This window comes from Rhineura floridana, chromosome 8 (genome assembly GCF_030035675.1).
Source record: "Rhineura floridana isolate rRhiFlo1 chromosome 8, rRhiFlo1.hap2, whole genome shotgun sequence".
Taxonomy (NCBI): Eukaryota; Metazoa; Chordata; class Lepidosauria; order Squamata; family Rhineuridae; genus Rhineura; species Rhineura floridana.
In genome coordinates, this window is record NC_084487.1 from 32,803,138 (window position 1) to 32,819,980 (window position 16,843).

Genomic DNA, 16,843 nt, shown 5'->3' on the forward strand with positions numbered 1-16,843 from the left:
CATATCCCCTCTCCCAGTTTAGCTGTCCTATTTATTTATTTATTGAATTTATTAGTCGCCCATCTGGCTGGCTGTCCAGCCACTCTGGGTGACGTACAAAAATGGCATACAATACCCAGACATTAAAAATCTAAAAACAATGAAGATAAAATCTAGCCGTATTGACTCGGGATGGGTGACGCTGTCAATTTAGTTTCCTCTCAGTTTCTATTTTTTCTGTTCTTCACATTTCTGCATCAGTTTGTGATTTTTTAAAAAGTCTTCAGGAAAATTCATCAGCATTTTCCAGTTTCTCCTAATATACACATTTTTGCAGGCAATTCTGCCTAATATCCACATTTCTGCAAAGCAGAATAATATAATGCACTTTTGTGTGTTGTTTTCACTAATATATGCATTTTAATGCACACTTTACCCAAGTACTGTTAGGCATTTTTGTACACATTACTTGGCTGGAGAACTTGATTGCAAAATTTGGAAAAGTACAAATTTCTAAGGATAGCTGTGTTTCAGTTCACATATTGTTTTGGCAAGTGCAAATTAGGTAGCTTTCCCTTTAAATGTGAACCAAATTAATTTCTTCCCATACTTACTACTGACTAAAAGCACTTCTGTCTTGTCTGGATTAAGTCTTAGTTTATAAGCCTACATCGAGTCCATGACTACTGGTTCAAAACTTCCATTGCTTCCTTGGCATGAGATGAAAGAGAAGGACAGAGCTGGGTATTATGCCATATGGATGAAATGCCTAATATGGCACATTATCCAACTGGTTGCACATTGATAAAGTATCTGAAATTGTGTTGTATGAGAAAGCAAAACTGCAAAAGTGCAGAGAGTGATGGGGGGAGGGAGCATTTTGCAGGAGCAAAATTGGAGGCACAGTTTTACAGTCTATATTAATTGTTTATTATTTGATTTATTTGCCGCCCTTCCTCCCAGCAGGACCCCAGGGCGGCAATATTGAGACACAGGGTATATATTAATATTTTGAAATTTAATTCTCTCCTATCCAGGTTCCTCTCTTCATTCCTGTTTCCTTTACAATCATCTGCCTTTTTACAGTGGGGATGTCTTTCTACTCAGACCCAATCAATATCAGCATCGGCTGTGCCATGGTTTTAAGTGGTTTTCCAGTTTACTATTTGCTCATCAACAGGTCAATGCCAGAGTGTTGCTGTACCACATTCTGTGAGTAGAGACTGGATAATTCTGAATGATCTAATTCAGTACAGTATTCTTAAAAATCACTGCATAGCTAGGGCTCGATTCAGTCCACCGTGGGCAGGGATTCACATAGGACAGGGACAGGCAAGTTTGTTGAGAGCTGTATTCCTTCAGAAATAATGGGGGGGGGGGCTCTCTCTTTCTGAGTCCTTCCCTCTTCCTCTCTCCCTGTTTCCTTTCCCACCCAATGGGCTGCCAGAGGAGGTCACTCTTTCCAGAGGTCTGAACGAACACTTGCAGATGGCTTTTGAAATGAAGTCAAGGTCTGGGGGAGGGGCATGGCAGTGTATGCTTCCTCCCGCCCCGCTCCCTCAGTTAATGTACATGCCATAACAGAGAATTGAAGGCCTGTGCATATCTACATTTGACCCTCCCCACACCATCGCTTCTGAGTTCATGTTACTTGACCAAACCGACCAATGCAATGAGGACTCCAGTCCTAACATTGCAAAACAACAGCAATGGTACAAGTACACAATTGGAAACAGAAGACAGCTCATGAGATAGATTTACAGGACTCTGGTAAGTTCTTATTTCTCAGTAAGAGCTTCTTCAGAAATTAACCAATCCATAAGTATAGCCTCATCAGCTGAAAAACATAAACCTACATGTAAGGTTACACATATCCTTATAAGCAAGTATTACAATTTGAATGCTTTGAACAAAGATAACATCATAATTCTGACAAACTCATCACCATTTATACAGCAGGCCCCGTGGGAGTGAAGATAAAATGTGGAGACATTCTTGTTACAGTGTCTCTCAAACCAAATACACCTTACAGTTTTCCAAAGGAACTAGCTGAGAAACAGGCAAAACGTTCAGTATTATTGTTAAGATATCATAGCTGACAATTGCAACAAACAGAAGTTAATCCAAACTTTAAACCTTGGGCAGCTTGACCTAAATGCTTCTATAGCGGTGAGTTATGCAGACAGGTGTATTTGTTTTATCCAGGAGGTCTTCTTTTTTTGTGCCCTTCCCTTAAAGGTATATATAATATGGAATAATTTCCTTAAAATATTCATAGGAACAGCACATAATAGTGCAACAGTGTACGTGCTTGTTGCATATAATGTATACTATATGTATACATTCATGTTGCATATAATAGGTGAACCTATGAACAATGTACATTAATGTTACATGTAAAAACTGAACATGACATTTCCCATTGCTTGCTATGGGATGGAAAATCCAGTGCTTTTTAAAATGCCAATTGGAAAAGAATGCCTGCCATGGTGTGTTTAATTGGGCAACTTTGTTAATGACATTTTAATGAAATCAGTGTCTTGGGTTCCTAGGCTTAATGCTCCCTATATCAAAGCGGCATTGTAAGAAGCCTAAAGAAAATGTTACTTGGGAAGGAGGGTGCGTGGGTGGGTGGAAGGAAGAGGGGAACACTGTACAAACAATTGAGATTTAATTTACAAGCCCTGTGGCTGTATCTAGAGCAGCAGTTCCCAACCTTTCTTCCTCACGGACCACTTGAAAATTGCTAAGGGTCTTGGTGGACCACTTAATGATTTTGTCTGCCTGTTGTAGCAATTGCGATGCACTGTGCTAGATGCTGTGTGGGTTTTTTAATGGTACTTTTATGGCTTCTTTTGTTTCTTATCTTGTGTAATGTTGTATTACCGTTTGAATTCCATAGGATACAATATAAAATACAATAACAAATGATAAAATACAATATGTGAAATAAAAGAAGCCATAAAAGTTCAATTAAAAATCTATATGAATGTTTAATGCACTGCACATGCTGTGCTTCGCAGACAGAACACGAATTGCCTGAATGGAGCTCATTCAGTGGACCATAGTTTGGGAACAACTGATCTGAGGGGGGGGGAAGCATTTTTCATTTCCTGTTTGCTAAACATTGAACAATTGCTAAGATCAGAACCATCTGATATTTTGTGGGGGCTAGGAATCTGAGAGCATTCCTATGTAGCTCTGTTTTGAGCAATAAAATAATTATATTAATAAAAATGCTTAGAATTTGTATAGCACTTTGAGTGTTTAATGCACTTATATATATTAGTATTCTCATGTTGCAGATAAGAGCCTGAGGCGGTGAGTGGTAGTGGTGGTAAATCTGTCTGTTTCTGATCTATGCTATTTTTGCATGTTTTGTAACCATAATTCCCTCCCATTCTGTTTCCACATTAATCTTCCAGTTTTGGAACAAACATAAGTAACACTTTAAAAAATACCAACAAATGAAATTCTCTTGCTCTTACAAGTCTGTTTCCTGTTACAGATTATCTTACATGGAAGCTTCAGATTCTCATGAAGGTGGTGCAACAAGAGGTCAGGACTTACTGAGAAGCATTACAAGGGTGGGCGAGGGGAAACCGGATGCATGTACTTCAAAGCTCTGGTTTTGTGCAGATTTCTCCTAGCTTACATTTAATGCATGCTCATGAATCAGAGCATATCTGCACTGGAGCATGTGCTGCTTCCGGTTTAGTATTTTAACACCAGATGGAATGTTCCTGAAAAATCAAGGGCACAGGAAACCCTTTGTTGAGTCACACCTTTGATTGTGTGAGAAGTAGCCCATGCTGATCTTCATACCATCCTCATCTGCCATGCAGATGGATATGACTGCATCTGGCCCCTGAAGAAAGGCAACTTTCTGAATGCTGGCTGTGTAGAGGCAATAGTTATTTTAGATGCTGAAGTGGTATTGCTGATCTGTTATTAGTGAAGTTACATCATTCGACTCAGAGTTTGGTTTGACCGGTGTACCTTGGCCAATGATTTTTTTTATGTTCTCCAAGATGGACTCTAGAAAACTAAAATAAGCCTTGCTGCAGAAGATGTGTGTGTATTTTGGTGTGACTATCATGGGCACCTTTGGAATGGCAAGGAAGTGCTTCCCAAATCTGGAGTGGTTTTGAACCTTCTGAACTTTTAAAAAAAGTTATTGTTGTTGTGTAAAAAGGTGGATATATATATATCAAAGTGATCCTCTAACCTTTTGCAAAGGAAAATTTCCATTGGGTGAAATTGACTGAACCAGATGTGGCTTTCAGTCTGGCAATCTGGTGTAGCCAATTTCACACCACTTTTGAAGTATATAGTACTGGTACAATTAGGAATATGGATCATATTATATTCCCATGGGTGGTCCTTTCTGTCTTCAGTTATTCTTACTAATGCTCAATAAAGACTAGTGCTGTTATATCGGTTAGGGGCAAATTACCCCCATTGATGCAGTGGAAAGATAATCTGTACACAGCCATAGTAGTTATGATCCAGCAGAACAACAGGAACACAAACAAACATGCTACAACATGTAGCATGTGCAGCGGGCGTGGTCACTTCTGTACCACACCATTTACATGGAAATAAATTCCACTGAAAACAGAGGGACTTTCTTCTCTGGATAACATGATTAGGATTGGGGTGTTAAAGAGCTAAATGCATGGCTTTGCAAGATGGACTAAGAGCACACTGTAAATTGTGTGTGTGTGTGTCCGTGCATGTGAAATCATAGCTGTAGTGTTCGTTTTGCATCATACAATGCAATGTGAGAGGGTCATGAACCAAAACCCTGGGTTCAGCACTGCCAGCCATCAGAAACCAAAATGAGCAGGTCAGATGCAACACAGTGCATACATGGATCCATGTAAGAACAACAAAAAGCAAATAATGCATGTATCAACTCATGCAATGTCAGATATGCTTCTTTTATTGTGTTTAAGAAGCTTTACTCTTCTGCAACAGTCCTGCCCAAAATCACCCCACTCTGTGTTTGCTATTAGCTCTGGTATGAAAGCCTCCATTGGTGCTAATGGGAGCTTTCCATTGGCGGTTAATAGCAGGTCCCCTGAATCTTTGGAGCAGATCTTGAGAGTATGCAGCAGTCTGTAGTGGGGAGGAGAGGAAGAAAAAGTCCCATTGCACAAGTGGAAGTCTGTTCTGTTTATGCAGGGTCAGCACCGGATACAATCCGGTCAGATTCGTTCCGACTTAGATGCCAATATTTATGCAGTCTCTAGGGATGTACCTTTGGATTCTGTTTGTCCTGGATTCTTTTCAGCTTGTTCACCCCGGAGATATAGATAAGCTTCTTGGGGCAATGAGATCTACTACTTGCCGGCTTGATCCTTGTCCTTCCTGGATCATAAAGCAGGCCAGAGGGGGACTGGCTAATTGGGTTTGGGGGGTGGTTAATGCCTCTCTCCAACAAGGCTGCTTGCCTGGATGTCTAAAAGAGGCCATTGTTAGACCATTATTAAAGAAATCTTCTTTAGACCCCCTCTGTTTAGACAATTTTCGCCCAGTTTCCAATCTCCCATTCCTAAGTAAAATCATGGAGCGAGTAGTTGCCTCACAACTCCAACGTTTTTTGGATGAAACGGATTATTATGATCCACTCCAATCTGGTTTCAGGCCTGGCCACGGGACTGAAATGGCCTTAGTGGCCTTAGTTGATGACCTCCGTAGGGAACTAGACAGGGGGAGTGTGTCCCTGTTGGTTCTCCTCGATCTCTCAGCGGCTTTTGATACCATCGACCATGGCATCCTCCGGGACCGTCTCTCTGGGATGGGATTGCAAGGTACTGTTTTGCAGTGGCTTTGCTCCTTCCTGGATGGTAGGACTCAGATGGTTGTACTCGGTGATTTCTGCTCGGACCCCTGGTCCCTAACATGTGGGGTCCCTCAGCGTTCGGTGTTGTCCCTGATGTTATTTAATATCTATATGAAGCCACTGGGCGAGGTCATCCGGAGGTTTGGAATTCGTTACCATCAATATGCTGATGATACCCAGCTTTACTTTTCCTTCCCTCCAGATGCTAGGGAAGCCGTTCAGCCCCTAAACCAATGCCTGACTGCAGTGATGGACTGGATGAAGGTGAATAAGCTGAAATTAAATCCAGACAAAACAGAAGTGCTCCTTGTTAGTCGTAAGACTGATCGGGACATAGGGAATTTACCAATGTTGGATGGGGTTGCACTCCCCCTGAAGACTCAGGTTCGCAGTTTGGGGGTGCTTCTGGATTCGGTCTTGAACCTAGAGGCCCAGGTTTCGGCGGTCTCCAGGAGCGCTTTTGCCCAGTTACGACTGGTCCGCCAATTGCGCCCGTTTCTGGAGACTCTGACTTGACAAAGGTAACACATGCCTTAGTTACATCCCGGTTAGACTACTGCAACGCACTCTACGTGGGGCTGCCTTTGAAAACAGCTTGGAAGCCTAAATTGGTTCAGAGAGCGGCAGCTAGGATGTTAACAGGAGCTGGCATACGAGCCCATACAACTCCTCTTCTACAACAACTACACTGGCTGCCGATCTGCTTCCGAGCCCAATTCAAAGTGCTGGTCTTAACCTTTAAAGCCTTACACGGCTTGGGCCCTCTCTATTTATCTGGTCGTATGTCTTTTTATGAACCCTCCCGACCCTTGAGGTCTTCTGTTGATCCTCCTCTTATGATCCCCCCAACTTCCCAAGCTCATCTGATGGGAACTAGATCTAGGGACTTTTCTGTTATTGCCCCCAGGCTGTGGAATTTCTTACCGTTAGAAGTGCGGTTATCTCCTTCTCTTATTGCATTCCGTCGCCAGGTTAAGACGTTCCTATTTCGCCAAGCATTTAATTTAAATGATGTTTAGGATGTCTTTTAATTATTGACAGGTCCTGCTGTGATTATGTTTATTTTAAAATTGTTTTTATTGCTCATTTTAACCTTTGTGTATGATTGTTCTTTGTTCGCCGCTCTGAGTCTTCGGAAATAGAGCGGGTTATAAATGTTTTAAATAAATAAATAATAAATAATCCAGGTTGCTTTTTATTGAGCATTCATCCTGATTTGTTTGCACAACGTTTGCATGGAGCTTAGATGATGTTGGCTATTTATTGAGCATTCATTGTGGTCTGTTCATGGGAAAGTTTATACGGAGATTAGATGTGTCAAGTGTCTAGTGCATTTCTCCATTGCTTTCCTGATTGCAAAGTCCAATCAGGCGCAAGAACGCCAAATCTACTTTATTGTCCTACCTGAACTTGTTGGTATGTAATTGAATCCCACCAGAAAATAGTGACAGTCTGGAAGCACCCCCAGTCAGATTTTCTTCTGAGTAAATGTGCATATGATTGGGTACATGATGCTAAATGGTCCTCATTAGCCACATGAAATAGGCAGGCAAATTGGAGCATATTTAGTTGTGGTTTTCTAAATTGTGTCATGTATGCTTCTTTCCATCAGCAAAGAAAACCTTAGTAGCTAGTGATTACACATATGCTGAGTTATACAGTAGCTGTTGAGATATAACATTTTGTATAAAATGGAAGATGGGAATTGAAGCAGATGTTGAATTTCCCATTTTAGTTTGCTGGACAGGGAATGAACACAAGGCATGAAACATTTTGTATATATTTAAGGGTAAAACCTCAATCCCATCCAAGTTGCATGGAAGATTTGTTATTAAGAATAAAGTTAAATTAGGTCCCAAACCTAAGCAGTATTTTAAACATTTTTATACACTCAGTGAATCATAATTAAATATATCATTAAAGGGTTTGAAATAAAGTACAGTTTTCAGAAATTATTAAGCATTTTTCTGGCCATCTGTGTCTTTTATCTTGCTGAAGATATTGGGTCAAAACTGCTGCCTGATTATGAATTTGTAACCAACCTTGGGGTGAAAAAACACTTTTAACGAGATGGAGCTGGTCTGAACATCATTGCTGTCATCCAAACACACATACACTTTTCTGTCTTGGGAAAGGTCTTGGGCGGAAAAAGTTCTGCAGATTTTTGGCATGGTTCTAAACTGGGAAAAGCTGACTATTGGCTAACGCCTGTGACATCATTAACACACCTTCCTCTGTCAAACCCGAGATTTACAACTAGTTTTAAAATGGCTTCAGAATTTGGAGGAGGGGAGTTAAAATAAAGGATGGCCATACATGTACACATATATATTTATGTGGTCCTCCTTCCCCCCCAAAAAAGTTGGATGGTTTGTCTGATATCATAAGGGATGCAGCAAGACTGAGGGCCAACACAGCTGCCAGGGCCAGCCTTCATATTGGGTGGAGTGAAGAAGTTGATTTTGAACATGAGCCCTGCAAGGCTCATCTAGTCTTTCATCCTGTTCTCACAGTGCCCAACCAGATGCGCACTGGAACCCCATAAGCAGGGCCTGAGTGCAAAAGCAGCATTCTCCCCACTTGTGATTCCCAGCAACTGGGAATTCTGCCTCTAAAGTGAAGGTAGAACATAGCAATAGTAGCTGGGAGTGTCTTGAAAGGTTGGCCAATTATTTTATTTTATATAGGAATTCCCACCACCACCACCACCACAAGGTTGCAGGACGCCTTACAACAATATAAAAATGCAACATTACATCAAGTTAAAACTCTCCATTTCAAGAGGCAATAATCCTAGAATCCTTACTCTGTGAATAAGTCTGCAACCCTATACACACTTGCTGGGCAGTAAGTCCCACTGAACTCAGTAGGGCTTAGTTATGAGTAGACATGTGTAGGAGTTAGCCATGGGCAAATCTGTCAATTTCAATTTCTCATTTTTCCAGTCTTAAATTCAGTTCTCCACATTTCACATCAGTTTGTGTTTTGTTTTTTTAAAAAGTCCTCATGAAAATTCATTGGCATTTTTGTGTTAATTTCTCACAATATTGTAAAGGGGTATGCACAAAATGGAGTTTTCATTCTATGGTTTATAAAATAGATCACTGTATGAGAGCAGAAGTGCCAAGATGCCTGGGAGAACAGCACTCTTGCTGAGTCTAGTTTCAGGATGACCACAACTGGTTTTCTGATGTCAGGAAGACATGCTTATTAAGCTAATGAATGCCACAGAAAGATTCAGATTTCAGGTCTGCCCAAGAAGTGATCCAATCATTTAAACAATGATTCCATTTGGGCAGGATTTATGACACCCTCTGACTTGACAGAGATGAGATTTCCCCAAGAGAGGAATTCACACTAAATATCTTGCAGGAGCAGCAGTGTAGTCATCTGGGCCATGGAGGGTCATAGACCCCTTACTTTTTTTGGGAGCAGGGTTCCTATGCATGAACCAATTGGCATGAAAGGGGAGTGTGTTAACCACTGAGAGGAGTCTTCTCACATAGCTAACAACATGCTTCCTTGTCCTTTTGTGCTGATTGGAGCCAATGAGAGTAAAAGGAGGTGAGTCAGTCACTGAGAAGACTCATGGCAAAATATTTCTGTCTCCCAAACCCTAGTCCCCAACTTGGCTTTAATTCAGAATTCTTAAAATTAAAAGGTTTCTGGCAACATTTAGCCCCCAGAGAGAAACAGACTTGTGGAGGGAGGATAGGAAGCCTCTACACACAGCAGTTTTATTCTAGTTCTATAATTCTGTAATTGCAGAAGAGACAGTGAATCCTGGAGGCATGGCTGTGAGGGGGCATGGTGTGATTATCATGAAGGGACCCTGCCCTTCTGAATTTGCCACTACACTAATGTACAGGAGATAGCAGGCTTATGTGCAAACTTTATCTAGAAAACCATACCCTAACATTACATTTCAAAGAAGTTCTTTATTCTCTGGTAAGTCATGTAGGCACACACCCACCCTGCCAGCTTACATGCAACTCTATAAACCCCAAAACATATTTAAGCTAGAGACTTTGCCGGGGTAAAATCAGCAGCACACTTTGGCTTCAACAAACTTCTGACATCATCGCTCCCTAAGTTCATCTCAACATGCAGCTTGAGATACCAGGCAGAGAAAGGGTAAGAATGATATGCTTGGCTATGGGGCCATATTGAGAGAGAGAGAGAGAGAGAGAGAGAGAGAGATTGGTTCTTACCAAACATATAATTGTTATCCTAACCTTGTGTCCATAACTTCTTCAGAAAAAGTATACCACAAGTCTACAGCATTCTTTTTCTTACTTTGGTTTCAGTCTTTGGATGTGATTAGTTGCAGGGTTTCTCCTTGCTTTCTTAGCTCTAAGAAATGAATGATTGTGTTAGCTAGATGCTGCCTGTATTCTTGTTATAAATGAAACACTATCTTTTCCCTTTTTCTTCTTTCAATATGGACTGCCTTCAGGTCGATTCTGACTTATGGCAAACCTGTCAATAGAGTTTTCATGGTAAGGTATTCAGAGGTGGTTTACCAATGCCTTCCTCTGAGGCTGAGAGGCAGTGACTGGCCCAAGGTCACCCAGTGAGCTTCATAGCCGTGTGGGGATTCAAACCCTGGTCTCCAAGGTTGTAGTCCAACACTCTAACCCAGCCTTTCCCAACCAGTGTGCCTCCAGATGTTGTTGGACCACAACTCCCATCAGCCTCAGCCAGCATTGCCAATGGTCAGGAAAGATAGGAGTTGTGGTCCAACAACATCTGGAGGCACACTGGTTGGGAAAGGCTGCTCTAACCACTATGCCACACTGACTCTTTCAATAGACCAACCTTTATTTTACTTTTTGTGTTTTCTTGGGGTTGTGTGGGTAGTTTTAGACCTGTTGGAATGATGTGCAGGTTTTCATTTCAGCAAAAAGTTCCACTGCACTCTCAAGAGAAGTTTGGGTCTCTGGTGGGTATACACACATTAGAGGGTTCAGACGTACACGTGTAACAGTATACACATTTTTGCATGCAATTTTGCCTAATATACACATTTTTGCAAAGCAGTTTCCCCTAATATTGTGCATTGTTGTATGCTATTTTCACTAATATGCATTTTTGCAAACATTACTTGGCTGACAAACTGCATTGCCAAATTCGGAAAAGTGCAAATTTCAAAAGCTGGTGGTGTTTCACTTCACAAATTGTTTCAGAAAGTGTGACTTAAATAGGCTGGCCTTTAAATGCAATCTGAATCAAATTTCTCCTCCATCTACTAGGGTATTACTGCACTGTCAGTCGCACTGAACTCAGTGAGATCTCTGAGTAGACATGGGGGAAGGGCCACAGCTAATTGGCAAAGTATCTGCTTTGCATGCACAAGGTCCCAGGTTCAATCCCCAGCATCTCCAGGTAGGGCTAGGAGAGATCCCTGCCTGAAACCCTGGACAGCCACTGCCAGTCAGTGCAGACAATATGGACCGTTGGTCTGCCTCAGTATAAGGTAGCTTCCTATGCATAATATTGCTCTGTGTGTGTGTGTGTGTGTGATTTGAGTTCAACTGCTCAGTTATATGGTAATGCTTCTAATTACCATATAAACTATTTTAGCAACAGACATCTAAATTTATGGGCTCACTAAGGAGCCACGATTGGGCTCATTCAAGATGTAGGCAGCTTCTGCTGGTTGCCTACCACCATTTCCAGGTGCATAGTCAGTCCAGATCTGTGAAGAGGAATGGACCTCGATCTGTCCCTGATGCGGATCAGCAGCCAAGAGAGGTCAGTTCTGGAACTCAGAAGCCAAGATGAAAGAGTATGAGCAGACTGGAGCCTATTTGAGATGCAGAAGAAGAGGCGCCACCAGGATAGGACTTTGGGGCAGAAGTTAAGGGTCCCACTGAACAGAAAGAGTAGGAAGGGCCTCAAAAGCAGCAAGGCTGGCTTACCACACTTTTGAAATAAGTGAAGTAATACGAATAACCATCTAGAGAGCCCCTCCTCCAAGATCATTATGTCCAGGGTCTAAAACAAGGGTGGGGAACCTTTTTCAGCCAAAGAGTCATGTGCGTGGGGGGGGGGGAAGCAAAAGTGGATGGAGCAACAAATGTTAATTTTGCTGACACATCCCTCTCCGTCCTCCATCCAGGCCAGCAAAAAGCATTGGCAGAGTTCAAAGTGTTGGAAGTGGGGCAAGAGCAACTCCTGTTTTGTTCTTTTGTTTAAGCTCCAGAGGGAAGATAGAGCTAGGGTCCTCCAGATGGATAGGCTTTGTTTACCTTTAGGGAAGCTTACCTGCCCCTCCTCCTTCCGCCCTTTCCATTCTTTTGTCCTCCGGCTGACCAGGAGAGAGGAGACATCCCTTTGTCTCTGCTCTCTCTCCGAGCATGGGGCTGACTCCCACACCTGGGAGTTATGCCTCCAACTTAGCTAGTTAGTTAGAACTAGATATGCCTTTTCTATCTACTATGTATTTCTATAAATAAAGTAGCTTTTCTTATTTTAATAAGTCTCAAGTCTCAATGATGCTGATGCAGGGTAAAAGCCTGCTTTCTTAGGCAAACGCACGCTGCACACTCGCATTTCAACGTCTGCTGTTACTCTCTGCTGCTGTGGTGCTGTTTTTAAACGAAATTAAGCAACACAACTACACACAGCGCAACACAAAGACACATTTTAGCTGTGCAAAAGCACTCAAGGAGGGTGTGAAGCAGATTCTGGGATGGGTGTGGCATGGGGCAAATTCCAAGGGCTGGACACAGAGGCCTGGAGGCTTCATTTGGCCCCCGTGCCCGAGGATCCCCATCCCCGGTCTAACATCACATGGCATCAGTGCGCAGAGGCATAGTCAGAGGTAAGCCAAGATCTATGCCTGAAGAATGAGTCACTCAGGAAGGAATAAGGCACATGACAGACACAAAAGGAAGATGTACGTTACAGGAACAGATCCGGGAGGGCAAAGTACAGCGGTTACGGTTGCCACTGTTAGGTCCAAACCCAACACGCAAGTCGCCCTGTCAACCCCAACTCGCTTATTACACCCGGGAAGAGTGCGGAGTTGAGTGCAAATGAACCCACTATCAGAGATCAAGTAACACGAGACAAAAACCTTTGCAAAGGGGACCCAATACTTACAAGCCGAAGCAGGCCAGCATGGGAACCTCGTTTATTGGTGTTCAAGGGTTTATATAGGCTCACCCCGAAGTTTACAGTATCGGGCATACGTCACAAAATACAAAAGAAGCAGTTGCTAGACACTATAGCTTTGGGGCAGACAAAAGGAGGTAAAGGGGTGTAGGGGGAAGGACGAAAGTGGAAACACTAAGATTATCTCTTAGATTCCATGTCTGCATACTTTTCATGTCCTAGAGATAAGCACTATGCAACTACAGAAGAAGGGAAGAATAAAGGGGTGACCGGCTGCAATCGGGCGCCCCATGGGTAGGAGACAGACATGAAAATTACTACGCTTGCATATCAAAGGGTTTCACAAGTCAAGATCTGAGGGGCAGCGGAACAGCTTATAACATTTCTATGCAAGGCACCTTCATAGCAATAAACAAGGTCATAGGCATGGATGTGATACAAGAGATATATAGTAGGGAAGTTTCCAGCTTAAACCGGCTTTTATTATGCAAGCCACTGGAATGTAGGTAAGGGCCAGGTCGCCAGGGAATAAACTGACATTTTATATCAAAAGTCAACTAAAGGCCATTTTGGTTCTATTTCCCATAATGCCTGACTTTGTTTGGGTAAGGCAAGTGAACTATAGTATTGCAGACGACTGAGGTTCAATTTTGATCCTAACAGTCCCCCCTTTCAGCCCTGAGAGACTAGCTAGTCTCTCAGGTAGCTGCATTACCTTGCTTGGGTTGCCAAATCGGCCTCAAAGCCATCTCCATATAGGTAGGCTGTGATCTCCGGGATAATGACAGCGTGAGCTTACTTAGACAGACCGAAGCCAATTGTATCAAATTTGGTATACATTGTAAGCAGCAACAAACAGAAATCAACAAAGCTAACACCAGAACAATATAGAATAAAATCTTGTGCCAGTCTGGCCATGCTGAGAACCAGTCAGAAAACCCAGAGAGCAAGGAAAAATTCCCAATGCGTTCTACCTCATGATAGATGTTTCCGATATCATTAATGTGTTTAATGACGTCAGCTTTGCTGTCCGTAATATGGGTACAACATTCGCTCCCTATTAACGAACAGATCCCCCCGTGAGAGCTTAATAAAAAATCCAAGGCGAGCCTGTTTTGCAAAACTACAGTTCTAATTTGTCCCTGCTCATTTGTGAGGTCCGAAAAGGAAATAGCTGAATCATTCATAAAACGTTCAAAAGCTTGAGAGAGTTCTACAAGTTCCTGATACGTTTTGGCTGCCCCATACATTGGAAAAAAACCTCTCAACACCGCTTCCCCTGTGCCTCTCCAGTTACGGCGGCGCAGGGTTGGTAGGGTGGGGGAAACCCGGAGCCCCGGTACCACCCTCCCTAAAGTGCAGGTCCAAGAGCCTGATGTTGGCAGTTTCCTTACCGCTGAGTGCCCACAAAGCCACCAGAGTCCAGCTGGGGTTTGGTGATCCACTAAGTCCGTGAGGAAAGGCACTAAGTGATGGTCTGCAAAAGTTAACCGCAACAAATGCTGCCAAATGGATAACCAGGTTAAGCCCTCTGCTTTGCGTGTCCCGTTTAAAAATGTCCAATTACCCGGGTTTGTGGAGAAAATCAAGCCATCACACATCAATCCTCCCGTCGGCTGGTTTCTACTGCTTACGCAAACTGACCTGGCGATGGGCCCGCTTAAAACCAACCCCCCTTCCAACTCCTGTGAACTGGAATGTGAGGCAAAAGAAAGATACTCCTTTAACGGCAAAGGGGCCCCAGTCAAGGGGACTCCAGCCTGTCCGTGTGGTGGTGTGTGTGCGCAGACATAGCAAGTACCTTTATTTGGAGCTGTCTTTTCCATTAAGGCAACAAACGTGTTTCCGTCCCACCCATCGCCTATTCTTGTATTTCTTTGCTTAAATCCACCTATTGGTTTTACTTCACGTGTAGTGTGTGTTATCTGATTTTGCGAGGGTTTCTGTGTCTCCAATCTATCTTTTAGCCATGCGTAACAGGATGGTATGCCAATGCCTACACAAAACTTCTCTTTTTCTGCAATTCGGACCTGCAAAGTAATCCTACTATATTCTGCCTTGAAAGTGATCATATTATATTCTGATCTTATGGAATTAACATCTAAGTTAGTGGGGCAACCATAATTGGGCATTGGGCGGTATTGTTTGCACCGAAGTGCAAGTCTGATGGGCCATTCGATTTCTATACGGGTGCAATGAACTACCCATCTGCCGGTGTAGTTGTGTTGCAGTACAACGGCTGCTTTGTGACATAAACGTCCCGCAATGTCAGCTTTTACCGTTCCCTCCTTTATCATGTCCACATCGTACAGAAAAGGGTCTGGACAGTCCTGTGTTTTCGGAATTGTTCATCCAAAGTCTTTTAGATAGTAATAGTCACTGTCACTACATATTTTTACATTGGGGGGGCAACAAAGGGGCCAGGCGTGGTGAATCAGAATGCCCACAACCCACAAATGGGCAGGCAGCCTCCATCCTTGTTGAAGCATATCAGCGTTGTTATTTACTCGATATCTACGTCCTGAAAGGGAAGTTGAACCGCCTGCCACTGACCGGTTTCTTCGTTCCTCTGCAGGCGTAATTTGGGGACCCGGGGGGGTGGAGATGCCACTACCACAGCAGGCTTTACGTGGGAATGATGTATCCACGACTTCCGACCTTCCAAGAAGACAGCTGCTTGTGTAGATAAGAGGACTTGGTGTGGTCCTGTGTATCGTGGTTGCAAAGAATCGCCCCTCACGAATTTCTTTGCCCAAACAAAGTCCCCGGGGCGGTATGGATGCACTTGGTCCTCAAGGGGCACCGTCTTGGTTAATCCTGCAGATTTCCACAATTCACGAAGTCTGTTCTGCAGAGAAAGATATTGGGATACAGTTATGTGATCCCCCCCCAATAGTGAAACATCCACATTTGGCAAGCTCCCCCCTTTCGTTGGAGGCCTGCCATACATTAATTCATACGGGGAGAGTCCTAAGGCTCAGGTAGGGCGGGTACGCAGATGGAAAAGAACGAGAGGGAGTACCTTAGGCCACCTTAAACCTGTTTCCTGAGTATACTTAGCCAATGCGCTTTTAATTTCCCGGTTCTGTCTCTCCTTCACCCCGGACGATTGTGGATGGTAAACAGTGTGAAATAAATGCTTGATTCCCAAACCTTCTTCAACTTTCGCCAGGATCTGTCCAGTAAAATGTGTTCCTCGGTCTGAGTCAATTATCTCTGGAACCCCGAACCGTGGTATTATTTCTTTCAGTAGCAATTTGGCCACTGTTGTAGCGGTGGCTTTTGTAGTTGGGAATGCCTCTATCCATGCTGTTAAGGGACATACCATGACCAAAAGGTGTTTCTTTCCTTCAGCTTTTGGAAGATCAACAAAGTCAATTTGGACGTGTAGGAATGGTGCGGCTGGTACGGGTCTACCCCCTTGCGGGGTCCTATTCGGCAAGGCAGGGCCGTTTGCTTGGCAAATGTGACATGCTTTCACTATTGCACTACATACTGATTGAATTCCGGGGGCATACCAGAAGCGCACGATCGAGTCCACTAATGCGTGTGTGCCGTAATGGCCCCCATGGTCATGAAACCATTTTACTGCTGTCTGGTACAATGATCTGGGAAGGCAAGCCCTTCCATCCGGCATGGTCCATAGTTGCTGCTTCAGGATCGCTCCTAGCTCAGTCCATCGCTTTAATTCCTGTGGAGGTACTGGAACAGATACAGGTGGGACAAAAGCAGTGGTTATCATTGCCAGAGTTGGCATGCTTATAGGAAGCAATGCTGCTTGGCGAGCAGTTTGATCTGCCAGAGCGTTTCTGAGGGTTACAGGATCTTGCTCCTTGGTGTGTGCCTTGCAATGCACCACTGCTAGCTGTGAAGGTTCAAGAATGGTTTGTAACAACT

The 16,843-nt window shown here is 43.3% G+C and overlaps 1 protein-coding gene across 7 annotated transcripts in view; it reads left to right on the forward strand.

The window, feature by feature from the left end:
- The window catches only part of LOC133390356 (cystine/glutamate transporter-like), a 62,576-nt gene extending 54,794 nt beyond the window's left edge, over positions 1 to 7,782 (forward strand). For 6 of the 7 annotated variants that reach the window (XM_061638810.1, XM_061638808.1, XM_061638809.1 and 3 more), the window contains 2 exons: positions 1,017 to 1,191; positions 3,488 to 7,782. In XM_061638810.1, the coding sequence (XP_061494794.1) occupies positions 1,017 to 1,191; positions 3,488 to 3,552 (240 nt within the window). In that variant the 3' untranslated portion in view covers positions 3,553 to 7,782. Of the gene's footprint in view, positions 1 to 1,016; positions 1,192 to 3,487 lie in introns of those variants that run through there. The other variant, XM_061638814.1, reaches the window with a different exon arrangement.
- The last annotated feature ends 9,061 nt before the right edge of the window (positions 7,783 to 16,843 follow it).